We start from the raw sequence: 13,582 nt of genomic DNA on the forward strand, positions 1-13,582 counted from the left end.
ATATCGTTCTGCAAGAGCCATGTTTACCTCTTGTTTTCTGGTTTATTACTGTTTTGTGTGGTTTATTATCCAGTCACTGTAGGGAGCAGCTAAGTTTTAGAAGCTTACAGACAGCAGCTCCTGCAAACTCTCAGCCTCTGGAATCCCACCTTAAACTGAGGTGCCCTCGGGTGTCCCTGGGACTGTGCTTAAAATTCCGTTTGGAATTCTACTCTTCCCCCACGAGTGGGTGTCCTGTCTTACAGGTGTGCTGAGGCTTTCGTTTTGAATCTAGAGAGGGCAGGAAAGTACTAAATGCCAAGCTTTGGTATATCCTCGCTCCTTAGCTTAATGTTCTGTATCTGAGAACTGAATAAACAGTTCTTACCTGTGTCTGTAAAGTTATAACCATCCTGAGTTTGAAGTCTAAAATTACGAATCAGAACCAATTGATGGAACCTGACCTGTGATCACACTATCTGGAACGTGCTCATGGTTCAGATTAGTTAAAAAAGAAAGTCTTCAGAATCAATGTAGGTGCAGAAATCTGTGAATATCTTCCAGATTCCTTACTGTAACATATGGGGTGGTGACAAGTTCACAACACAAATGATTATAATGGGAAATGGCTACTTTTTAAGTGAGAGACAGGCACAGCAATAGGGGTGTTTTGCCAGCATGATAATGTGTCAAACAGCCTCACAGAGAGTTTAGTTTTCATGTGTTATCTGGGAGGATTAGAACACAAGTCAGATTAGGTCTGAACTTTGAGTACTGGTTCCCTGACCTGAGGAAAGAAGGTTTATGCGCCCCAAATTCAAGGTGATCGTTTTCTATAGCAACAGGAGAAGACAGGGTAGCAAGGCTGGTGCTTAGTAGTAACCACCAGCTGCCACAGAAAACTGAAGAGACGTATCATTCACTGAGCATCTACTATGGTCAGGAGCCACGGTAGATGCTTAGTCTGGATACGAGGATTAACTGAGTTAACACAAAAGGTCTGTATCATCACCCACATTTACATGGGTTGCTTGAGGTTAGAGAGGTTCGATCCCTCCCCGGTGGGATGGAATTGGAATGGAGCTGCTAGTCATACCCCGTACTGGGCAGTGTGTGCTCTGCTCGCTGTGGGTACCATCGCCATCCGTGGAAGGTTCTTCAAGACCACTAATCTCTTTATTTGCCCTGTTTTCCCTTGAAACGCTTAAGAAATGGCTTTATATTGCTTAATTAATTTCAAACAGTTGTAGATTTGATTCTGAAGAAATCATAAGGGGCAGGGAGGGATAAATTGGCATATAACTTGGCACATAAGTAGGCAAAAAAAGCAAGAGAATCTCCACTACACAAATTTTAGAAGGCGATTCTAATATGATTTTTCTGTTTTTTTTTTTAATTCTCCAAAATTTTTTCATTTTTTTTAGAATTCAGTTTTTCCTAATGGTATCATCATTGAACTTTTTTTTTTTTTTTAACCCTGAGTGGCTGCAATACCACCTTCTGATTTAAGGCAATTTGCTGTAAATTAAATTCAAGATGAAACAAAATGACTGAAAGGGGTTTCCTGCTGGTTTTAGGATTTTTTTTAGAAATGGGATGAGTGCTGATATCCATTTGGGAGGTTTCTCCCTTTTGCAAATTTAGTATTTTTACTGGTCTGACTCCACATGCTCTGCCTTTTGGCCTTTGATTCAATGTGTGAACCCAGTGATGCATGAGCATTTGTCTTTGATTTCCGTAGGTTGGATGATATGAAAGGGCACCCAAGAGCAGTGTCCCAGCCTATCAGGTACTGTTATTGAGGTGAATTTCTAGTAGCTTGTAAGTAAATGCTCCCCTTTAGATACATTTCCCAACCCTAAAACTGGTGAAAATAAATTGCATACAGCTTTTCACTTTTTAAGTCCCTTCCTTTCTGTTCTAGATTGTTACGCTACACCTTATTTTTAACGCTCACCGGGAAGGGGATTTTGGTTTTCCTGAGGTACCTGTAGGTGTGGCTGTGGTAGTGACATCAGTGCAGTCTGTGCTTCCAGCACGTTCTGGGGTGTCTAAGAAACTACGATTGCTCGGCAACGTGCCTTTTAATCCAGTGACCGAGTTTGCCTTGAGGTTTTAACATTTTTGTTAGCCCTCTTCCCCCCTCATTTTACATGTGTTTGTCCTTTATTTTCTAGTTTTATTTCCTTCCCTGTCCTCCATCTGAAGGGGAAACATTAGTGTTTGTCTCTGGAAAAAATGTCCCTCAAATAGTCCTGGGTTGGTTTCAAGGCACCAGTGGTACCAGAGTGCCATACAGGCCTTGATGAGGGCTTGAACATGTTTGCCAAGACTGTTGATAAGATAGGGGTGGAAAGCTGATTCACTTCTCACCTCTGACTCTTATTCAGCCCAAGGTTTTAGGGTTGTTTTGTGTGGGCATTTCTGAGAGGGCTCAGACTTCTCCAGAAACTTGAGCTGCTTCCTTGTACCACTTTTCCCATTCTTGTTTTAGAGACAAAACATGTACTTAAAATGTTGTTTGGGGGGAGGATGATGAAGGAAAGAGTCTACAAGTAAGTAAGCTTTTCTAGAACAGATAGGAAAGCAAGGTCTAGGTGCGTTTAAACAGGTTTGGTATTAAAACCGTGACTGGACCCTGCATGTCCAGGTTTGAGTCTGTTTTCCCTCAAACATTAATGAACATCCTCGCTGAGTCTGGCACTGGACTAGCCACTGGGAATAGAAATGAGAGACAGTCCTTTGCCCTCAGTGGAGCTTATAGCAAAGAAAATAAATACCAGACAATGAAATACGGCATGAGGGCTATGATTTACTATGAGAATATATGATGAAACAGGACGCTTACCCTGCCTGGGAATTCAGTGCTTGCTCTATAAGGTACCAGCTGATTTGACCAGCAAAGTATAAGCAATGGAACGAGGCAGATGGAGGTGGAGGGGGAGTAAGGGAAGGAGGAGATGCTCTGGCAGGAAAAACAGCATATGCAGGCTGGACACAGGTGTGAGTGCTGTCCATTCAGGGAACTCAGAACAGTTTGTGTCGCTGAAGGAGAGATGTCTAGTGGGAAAGCACGGAAAGAAAGGACCTGTTCATAAAGGCTAATGCCAGATAGGAGGGTTTTATAAGTACAGCCAAGGAGCTCAGGCTTTCTGGGCACTGAGGAAAGATTAAATGGTTTAAACAGCAGAGCAGCATAATTAAGTATTTTAGATTCTACTGGAGGCTCTTCAGAATTTGAATTTTAAGGAATAAGATTACAAGATGTTGCTAGTAGCCATGAGGAAGGAGTAGTGATGGCCTCGGCTAGGGCAGTTGCAGAGTGGAAAGAAGACAGATTTAAAATATAAAGAAGTAGGGGCGCCTGGGTGGCTCAGTGGGTTAGGGCCTCTGCCTTCGGCTCGGGTCATGATCCCAGGGTCCTGGGATCGAGCCCCGCATCGGGCTCTCTGCTCTGCAGGGAGCCTGCTTCCTCCTGCCTCTCTGCCTAGTTGTGATTTCTGTCAAATAAATAAAATATTTAAAAAATAAATAAATAAAATAAAATAAAATATAAAGAAGTAGAATCTAAGGACGTGCAAAGAATGAACGCCGCCATCAAAGAAGGGACGACCAACAGGGCAAGATCCCGGTGATGGACAGGACTTTGGACCCTGGATTGGAATCCCAGCTCTGTCCCTTGCTCACTGAGTGACTTTGGATGAGGAGCTTTTCCTTTGTGGCTCTGTTTGCTCACTTGCAGAGTGAGGATTGCTGTCTCAGCTACCTCACAGGGCTGTTGTGAGGATGAGCCAGTTACCCTCCATAAGGTTCTCAGAAGAGAGCCTGGCACAGAGAGCAAGTGCTCTGTCAGCCTTGACTGCTGCTCCTGTCACTGTTATCGTGACCTACTGCGATCTCTTTAATGTTAATAGTTTACCGTGTCTTAGGTGATTGCTGAATATTAAGATGACACAGCTCTTGTGTGACATTTTGCCCTTTTTTTCTCCACAAAGATTGACTTCGTCCCCACAAGGATCTGTAACTACTTTGAAGACCTCAAAAGTGGCTTTGTCCCCTTCAGCGACGGCCAAGAGGATAAACAGAGGTTCTTTGTCCTCGGGTGCCAGTGTAAGAAGGTAATTTTTCTCTGCTTCTCATATACTGGTGGGAAGTTGAGGGAGGTTGTAGCACACAATGAATTTGGCTGAAGTTTGTCAGAGAAGGGGATCAGGGAGAAGAGGAGGAATCACAGACGGCTCTGTGACCCTCCGGGGCTTCTGTTCTGTCTCACGTTGCGGGGGACAAGGCTGTGGAGGGAGAGCCGTGTGGCTTCCCTTTCTGTAGTGAAGCTCCAGCTTGCCTAACGCGATCAGGAAATTGGAGTTCCGTGGCACAGACTAATGCTATGTGGTATTGTCGTTTCTCCTGCGATGGGCAGAGACATTACAATGAGTACGTGTAAGTTAAATCTTACACTGAAGTCTACATTTTGCTCTCCTGTTATATGGCCCTCTTCATTTACTCTCTACCTCAGGATGCATAGAACCCCCAGATGTTCTATCTCAACATATCCAGTCAGAGTGGTTAGGCCAGCTTCTTGCATCTTAATTAACTGCTTAGACAGGAAGTTAATGTGTGTAACTCAAGGCCCCATATGATACCATCACCAAGAGCGATAAGGAAGCCAGTCTGTCGCCATGTGCATTGATCAGAACTATCTGCATCCCATTCCCCTCATGTCCTAATTATGTGTTTTAGAAACATGAACTCCGCATGAGTCTACATCGTTGTCTATGTCCCCCCTCCCCAACCTGTGTTTTCCATTCAGCTTTTCCATAAACTCCCGGCTAGCCAGTTCTCTAGGCAACTTGAATGCCGCAACACAGGAGCCAGAGAACAAAAAGGCCTCCTCGTCCTCTAAGGCGGGTTTCGTAGCCAGTCCACTCACCAACCTCTTGAACGGCAGCTCCCAGCCGCCTGCCAGAAATTACCCTGAGCTCAACAACAACCAGTACAGCAGAAGCAACAACAGCAGCGGGAGCACCCTGAGCAGCCAGCCGAGCCCCCACAGCGTCAAGACGGAGGAGCATCCCACCCTCCTCCGGCCCTCGTACATCGGCCTCTCTTCTTCCTCAGCGAGATTCCTGAGCCGTTCGATCCCCGTAAGTTCGCAGACAACACCTCCTGGTCCTCAGAACCCTGAGCGCAACTTTTGTGCCTTGCCTTCCCAGCCAAGGCTGCCACCCAAGAAATTTAACAGTGCCAAGGAAGCCTTCTGAGTGATGCCTTCCCTCTGTGCTGTGAAACTGTCTATGCACGTCCATTCTGCTGGCTCCTCTTCAAGTAAATGCCAAGTTTCAACTGGGGTTTCTTCTTTCCTTTCTTTTGGTCCTCCTCCTCCCACTCCTTTTTAGGTGATCTCTCTTCCAAGGGAAACAGCTTTCATTCCCTTCGTCGTGGACACTGTTGACTCAGGTTACTTTTCAGTTAAGTTTGCAATTCATTCAGGGTAGCTGGTGCCAAGCCAGGAGCTGATTCGTTCAATAGATGGTATTGGCTTTGGTTGTGGTGGTGGTAGGAATCATCGCTTTTCCACATCATATGTTAATGAATGAATTTCGGAGTATTAAATGTGGAAGGTGCTGAATGAATAGGACCTTTCTCAGAACTAACCATTAGGTCCCTGAATAAGTCACTTCCTGCAGGGGACTGACCCTGCAGAATTAACAAAATGGCAAATGGAAGGTGTTGATAAGGAAGGATCACAAGTCGGTATCTGGGATGTAGGGGAGGGGAAGGCAGAGTATCAGGAAGATGTTTAGAATTAGCCATCACTCTTCCAGAGACAGGATGAGAGATCGCCAAACACATTCTCCCCATGAGCTCGGGATTTAGGTTACCAAGCACTCCCCCCTCTTTTAACCAGAAAACCCTGTTCGGTCAAATCTGTTGCTTTACCCCATGCTGTGAATCACTTTAGTCACATATTTTGATTGCCTCAAAGGGAATAGAGATCTATGAGAATGTGAGCTTTGAGTTGAGAGAACAAGAACAGAATGGGAAAGAGAAATCAATCTCAGAGATCAAAGAAATATGAATCGGAATGATTCCAGTCCGGGCACAAGGCAGCTCCAGAGTCCTGGGAGGGCTGGGACCCGGACTCCTTCATGCCCGCTATTCTTCAAACATGTCCTCAGCCATTGTCCAGGGAGAGGCTGATTTCTGTAGGGGAGCGGGGGGGTGGGCAGCGTGCCTTTCTTGGGGAACAGTAGCCCCATGGGAATAGTTAAGGAGACCCACTTTTCTTAGATGGTGGTTTAGGGACCACCTTTCCTAACACGAGGATGCAGTGCATGTGTGTGTTGGTTGGACACATTACAACTCACATCCCTACCTCAGCCTCGCTTCGGAGGTTTTTTCCCGTCTTCTGTGCACACGCGGTCCTTCCTGTCACATACAGTTGACCCTTGAGCAACACAGGTTTGGACTGCAAGGGTTAACTTATTCACAGATTTCTTTCAATAAATACGGTACAGTATGTTTTCTCTTTCTTATGATTTTTCCAAATAACATTTCCTTTTCTCTAGTTTACTTTATTGTAAGAATACAGTATATAATACATATATTAATTGTTGATGTTCTTGCTAAGGCTTCTTGTCAACAGTAGGCTATTGCTAGTTAAGTTTTAGGGGAATCAAAAGTTTTGGGGGTGCAGATTTTTGACCGGGTTGGAGCCAGCACCCCAACCCATGCATTGTTCAAGGGTCAACTGTATAATTTTCCCCATAAGATTTTATTCCCCATGATATTTTTCAACATTATTTTAGATTCCTGTGTAGATCAGGGCCCCAAGCAACTGCCAGCCCACTCCACCCCGTAATTTGCCTCTGATCCCACTCTATTATGGGTATAGGTATATTGGTAAAACTTTAATCTTAGTAATTCGGGGGTTCGATGGAAAATCATAGGTATTTCCCTTTTCACAACAAGGTTTACAAATCATGTGCTTCCCAGCTGGAGTCAAAATTGTCAGCATTTTCGTATGCGGATTGTGGGTCAGCCTCATTTTTAGACCGGAGTACAGATCTGTTCATTTTCAGAAACAGTGTTACACATACAGATATGTAGGTAATTACATACATATCTTGCTGATTTCGTGGCTAAAGAGTTAGTGAAATCTACATTTGCAGCTGAATACTAAAAGCATCAGGAGCTTGACAATGAATAACGTTCTACTCTTTCTGGAAGAGTAGTTTCTGGATCTCAGTTTTCCTCTTGGCTAGTTGAAGTATAGGGATACATCTCTGGGTGAATGTTGATCTCCCCACCTCCCATATTTATATAATTTAGTTTTTGGTGTCATTCCATATTTTATTATTTGTCTTCACCTCTCCTCCTCCTCCACATCCCTCTCCTGGCCTGAATAGAATGATTTTCCAATAATTAAATTTAAAGTAATAGTCTGTGTGGGCAGCTGCTGCTGTTCCCCTCTTCTGCCTCTTAAATTTGTCATCTTATTGTAAAGAGAAGCATTTATAAATAGAATTGCCAGCATGACAACATTTTCCTCCTTCTTGCCCTCCCGGGAAGTAAGAAGTCGCAGGTCTCTTAGAGCTGACTTTTTGCTCCTTCATCTTTGCCTAAAAAACCTCTGTGGGAGGGAAGGCTCCCAGGTCCTACCCTGCTAGCTTGCTGGTAGAAAGTCTAAATTCAGATGGAAATTCCCATGTTATGTGGGATAAAGCGGGAGGTGGTGAGTTGTTTCCCTTTATCGGTCCAAAACAGCTTTTCTCACTGTGGGTTTCTTGCCTAAAGAAGGTGGTCTTTCTCTCCAGGGCTTCCTAAGCTGTGGGGCATGTGGCCCCTGAAGAGCAAGGAATAAATCACTCAACAGAAATGTTTTCAAATCCTTGGGTAGGAAAGGAAGTCTGTATAGCAATATCCTCCCAGCACCTTTAAGAAAGACCCAGAAACTCCTAGGGGATGAGGGTGACGTGTGTTTAGAGGGAGTCTAATATTTTAGAAGCTGCAATTAGCATCTCTTGAAAGCTGCAATTGCTCTCTCACTTTATGCGGCAGTTCAGCCCCCAGAAAAATGTAAAAATGATTTCCTTGTTCTGTCATTAAACGCTTTAACACAGAAAACAAGAGCAAATGTTAAGGAATTCTTCTGGTGGTGACAGAAAGCTGAGAAACCATCTGATTTTATTTTTATTTATTTGGCCTCTTCTGTGAGCCTCAAGGTTTGTACTGCCCAGGGCAATGCACAAGGTTTCATATTTATTAACCTACTCACTGTAAAAAAAAAAAAAAAAAAATCAGTTTTCCCTCCCTGACATTCAGAGGAGTTTTCAAATGCTTAAGGAATGAGGGACGTGTGACTATGGTGTGGGTGGGGTGGAAGTATTTTATTAAATTAAAATTACTTGCAGTATCTGTCTTGAATATTTGCTCTGTTTTATTTTTAAGAGACTTGCTGCTGAATTGCTATTCATCTCCGCTGTCCTTACCTGACCCCTGGAGTCTGGGTTAGGTCGTGATCCCTTCCCCATAAGCTCTTCTATACCCTGCCTTGGTCTAAATCAATACTCTCCTCGCTCTGCATTTTAACCGTCTGTTCATTTCTCTGTATCCCCCACTAAGACTGTAAGCTCTGTGCGGGCAAGGACTATGCCTCTGTTTTCTATGCCATAGTTGTATGCTCTGTGCCTAGCATACAGTAGGCACTTGTTAAGTATTTCTTGAATGAGTGGTTGGGTGTTTACATGAGTCAATGTGTTAAAAATTATTGCCTCCATTTTAAAGATTAAGAACTTAAGGGTTTGAGAGGTAAAATATTTTGTCCTAGGCCTGATTGTACCATGAATATGCAGAGGCATAATTTACACCTAGGTCAGTTTGACTCCAAAAAGCATATTCTTTTTGATTATATTATGTCACACATACTGTGGCAGGTGTTTAAAAGACAGGGTTAGCTAAAGAATATCTCATTGTTTCAGGAGAGGTTAAGTAAAGATGTGGAGAAAGGGTAACACTTTAATTGGGGTTTGGAGGATGAATAGGAGCCTGCTGGAAATCTAGTGATGAAAATAGGAAGAGGAGAAATGGTCATTGCAGTCAGCATTGCAGTCTATAAGACCAGAAGTGCAGCCTTGTACTATAGTTAGACCTAAGCTTCTGAAGACAGGTAGACATGGGTTCAAATTTTCTCTCTTGCCATGTCTTATAGTGAATATTTTGGCAGGTTATTTAACCTTGCTGAGCCTCAGTAAAGTGAATAATGGGAATGAAAATAAACAGGGGCATATCTAGGTTTTGTGCACCCTGAAGCTTATACAATTTGGTGGGACCTATGTAAGATAAAGAAGGCAAATAAGAATTTTGCGAAATTTACACAACATAGAGCTGTGTACTTGGAAAGGAGTTTGTGTGACAGTGGGGCCTTGAAGGGTATGGGGTAGTGATCATAAAATCTTTGTAATAGGGTGGTTGATCATTAGCTGAGGAGGTAAATCATATGCAGTAGTTTACCCAGTTGCTTACAGATGGTGCTCAATTCTTGCTAGCTATCATTGTTTTAAGAGCAGTGAGTGTTCCAATGTAAAAAGTCAGGGGAAGTCACCTGTAGATGAGGCCGGAAAGTTAAGCTGAAGCCAAACCGGGAAGTGCAGCGTGAGCGGTCGGAATCTTGTCAGCAGAGTGACTTGATCAGATCCGATCTGATGAAGACATTTCTGGCAGTCGTGTGCAGGACAGCTCTTGGTGGAAACCCTCAAGGCAGGGAGACTGGTTTGAGCCCTGTCTGCTGTCCTCCGTCTCTGCTTCAGCAGGTGTCCTTGGGTAAACACTGTGCTTGGTCAACAATTATTGCATGTTTTATTTACTGTACACAATAGTATTGATGCTATTAAATAATCATATATGACCAACAGATCTACCATATTTTATAATTAATTTTTAAATGATGTATTTATCTTTGTAAATGAAAACTTAACTACCCAGAGGAAAATTGTGGTCCTTAGTAAACATCTTTTTTATAGATGTTTTTTATAGATCTTTTTTATACAGCGAGCTTTTTGAGGAGTTGTAAAATAATGTGCTTTGCTATAAAATATATATACATACAGATGTATGTATATGTAGAGTCAGGTTGGTTACGAAGAACTTTTCGTCAATTTGGTCACGGGGTCACATTAAGCTTTGCTGTATGGAGTGGCCTTTTGGAATAAGCTTTTGTTGTATTGATGGGTAGGGTATATAAGTATAAATAAGATAAGTTGCTCTGTGATAAGGTTCTTCAGAAAGCATCACATATTAAAACCCTTCTGGGCATCACCTATTAAAACCCTTTTTGTGATTTTACTACTGTTCCTACGCAGTAGCTTCTACGAAGCTTTGCTACTCACTCGTACATACTGGTCTTTGGACGTTTCCAGAGATGTTCTCACGACGATGTTGCAGGTGATGTCGATGAGGCCATTCACTGTCTCTTGGAATTTCCCCACTTTCCTCTATTCTGCTGCTCTCTCATCTTTGTTGTTTTTGGGTTAGCCTCATGGATGATCTTCCTAACTCAGTCTCTTCATTAATTCGTACTGTAAGTAGGGGCCCAGGCTCTTTCTGTCAAGGGCCTGAGAGTGTTTTGGCTTTGTGTCCCAACTCTTCAACTCGATACATAAACAGATGGTATGGTTGTTTCTCAGCGAAGCTTGATTCACAAAAATAGTGGATGGGCTGGATTTGGCCCCTGATCTATAGTTCTCCAAGCCCACTTTAAAACACTGTCAGGTAAGAAAGAACTGATCTCATTGTTATACTCACCTGTTCAAAAGTGACCAGGAGGGGCACCTGGATGACTCAGTGGGTTAAAGCCTCTGCCTTCGGCTCAGGTCATGATCCCAGGGTCCTGGGATCAAGCCCCGCATCAGGCTGTCTGCTCAGCAGGGAGCCTGTTTCCTCCTCTCTCTCTCTCTGCCTGCCTCTCTGCCTACTTGTGATCTCTGTCTGTCAAATAAATAAATAAATAAATAAATCTTTAAAAAAAAAAAAAAAGGGTGACCAGGACCCCCAGTGCTAGAACAGTAATCCTGAAGCTCCTTTGCTGAGCTTCCAGGCCTTTTTTCCTCAGGTCCCCTTCTCGTATCTCTGTACCTTATTTACCCTGCTTGTCCCTGAGTGGGTTCCCTTGGCCTCTTTCCCCACTAGGTTCTCATTATTGCCCACCTCTTGGCCTTTGGAAAACCCTTTCTTGAACCACCCCCCCCCCACGCCCTCTTCACCAGTTTCTGATTCTTAAAGAGATATGCTACCTTCCACCTACTCTTTGAAGCCTTCCTCCGGAAACCGGCCCCACCCGATGTTTTCCTTTTTAACCTCTCTCTTGTTCCTGCCCGTGATGCATATTTAGTACTTCATTAGTAGGTGCTCTTTTTATTACATACCTGAGCCTCTGTGTCAGTTTACCTGTTGTCCAGATATATGAGACTTGTCTCCAGCTTTTAGACTTTCTTTGTCAGTATATTAAGTTTCATAAAGTTCTTCTATAGTTTATGGTTTCTAACATACTACTAGACACAGGAAGGAATTAAAAACTATTCCTTTGGTTTGCATTTGAAAGGAAAATTGAAGTGAACTATTGTGTGTGTACTTACTGTTTGACCCTAGCATTCTCCTTATGTTGAAATTGTCATGAATGCCGTCCCCTGAGTGAGAGGGAGCAGCCGTGTTTGTACTCCGCTGGTTAATCTGCTCTCTGTGGATGAGTTCCCCATCGCAAATTTATTTATTTTTTGGTAATCATAAGGCAACTTGAATTTTTGCCTCCAATATTACTTTTGTCCCTTTACATTTATTTGTTGGTTATCGCGCTTCTTTTTTATTGACGTGGACACATGGGCACACATGGTTACATTACTTTCAGGTGTACAACAGTGATTTGACATCTCTATGCATTCTGCCGTGCTCACCACGAGTGTAGCTCCCATCTGTCATCATACAATGCTATGACAATGCCATCGATTATACTCCTATGCTGTACTTTTCATCCCTGTGACTTACTCGTTCTATAACTGGAAGCCTGCATCTCCCACTCCCCTTCTCCCATTTTGTCTGTCCCTCACCTACATCTACTCTGGTAGGGAGTAGTTTGTTCTCTGTGTTCTCTGTCTCAGATTTCACCAGGGCCAGACCAGCCCTGATAGCCTGTGAGTAGGTTAAGTTCTTCTGTGTTCTGGCATGAGTCAGAAAATATATATAAATATAAATATAAATTATATATTTTTACTTATATAAGGAATTAATGATCCTTAGAGTAGGACTTGGAATAAGATCAAAATACTGGATCCAGCTCAGTAAAATGCCCAGTTTGGTGGAAATCTGAGTGATCGGCACGTGCATGAGAGCTTGCTTCATTTTTACTTTGGAGTAATGTTTGTGTGACAGCGATGAGCTACTTATTGATTGTTTGAACATTCGTTCCCAATAAAATGCTTCCACTTTCCAATGGGATGTTAATAGCTTTTCTGGATTTAACCTTCATGTCTTTCCTCTCTGCCTGTTCCCCACTCTACAAACTGTCATCCAGTTGTGATTTTAATTCTTTTTTTTAAGTTTTTTTATTTATTGGACAGAGAGAGATCACAAGTAGGCAGAGAGGCAGGCAGAGAGAGAGAGGGGGAAGCAGGCTCCCCGCTGAGCAGAGAGCCCGATGCGGGGCTCGATCCCAGGACCCTGAGATCATGACCTGAGCCGAAGGCAGAGCTTAATCCACTGAGCCACCCAGGCGCCCCCCCAGTTGTGATTTTAAATATGATCTTGAATCACAAATCTTAAAGATTAAATATTACATTTAATACTAAGGATCAGTACCAGCTTTCTAACCTGTATAAACATTTAAGTTGCTGTGGTTTTCCCCTCTTCTCTCTGTGTTGTGGCATTACCTTAAATGTGATGGAATTTTCAGCTAAAGGATGTTACTAATACCGAGAACATGAGCTCCATCTTTGAACTGCATCTTTGGCCTTTATTCGGCATTGGTATTCTTTTGTTCCAAGGGACTGAGATTGTTACTTGACAAAGTATCAAATTGTTTGAGATCAGCGTGGTTCATATGGTGCCTTTAACTTTGCATATAAACTGTTAGGTACACACTGTGTTTGTGGATACAGCTAAGGATCTTTTCAGTTTCCAGGGTTAAACCATGGTTTACATTAATTTGCTGTACAAAGCCAGTCAGCTGTGTTTAACTCTCCATTTGAAAGGACTCTTTCAAATACAGAACTTTAATCTCAAGTACATCAGAATTATTGCCTTCGTTGTTCAATTTAATTTGACACCTTTCTTAGGCGATACCAAAAACACTGCTAACTCAATAGAAAAGAGTCATTCTAATCTTGCTTTATTCGTTAATTTGGCCAGGAGCAGAGAGATTTTTATATATGTATAAACACTTGTCCAGTTAAAAAAATTATCTACTATATATATGTCTACCATAAGTGCAGTATTTTTTTAATGGAGGAACGTGAAAGACATAAACCATTGCCTCCCATTAGATGGAAACTCCATGAGGGCATCTTCTGGCCTAATTGATCGTCCGCCCTCGTTTTTCTGGTCCCTTCTATCT

General features: G+C 42.8%; 1 protein-coding gene across 4 annotated transcripts in view; it reads left to right on the forward strand.

The window, feature by feature from the left end:
- Positions 1-13,582, forward strand: part of LOC111143004 (cell division cycle 14A) — a 173,462-nt gene that overhangs the window by 146,945 nt on the left and 12,935 nt on the right. For 2 of the 4 annotated variants that reach the window (XM_022496395.1, XM_022496396.1), the window contains exons 13-15: positions 1,721-1,768; positions 3,975-4,097; positions 4,790-5,123. In XM_022496395.1, coding sequence (XP_022352103.1) covers positions 1,721-1,768; positions 3,975-4,097; positions 4,790-5,123 — 505 coding nt within the window. Of the gene's footprint in view, positions 1-1,720; positions 1,769-3,974; positions 4,098-4,789; positions 5,325-13,582 lie in introns of those variants that run through there. The other 2 variants (XM_022496392.1, XM_022496394.1) reach the window with 2 other exon arrangements.

Source organism: Enhydra lutris, unplaced genomic scaffold (genome assembly GCF_002288905.1).
Source record: "Enhydra lutris kenyoni isolate GAN:26980312 unplaced genomic scaffold, ASM228890v2 scaffoldscaffold9, whole genome shotgun sequence".
Classification (NCBI taxonomy): Eukaryota; Metazoa; Chordata; class Mammalia; order Carnivora; family Mustelidae; genus Enhydra; species Enhydra lutris.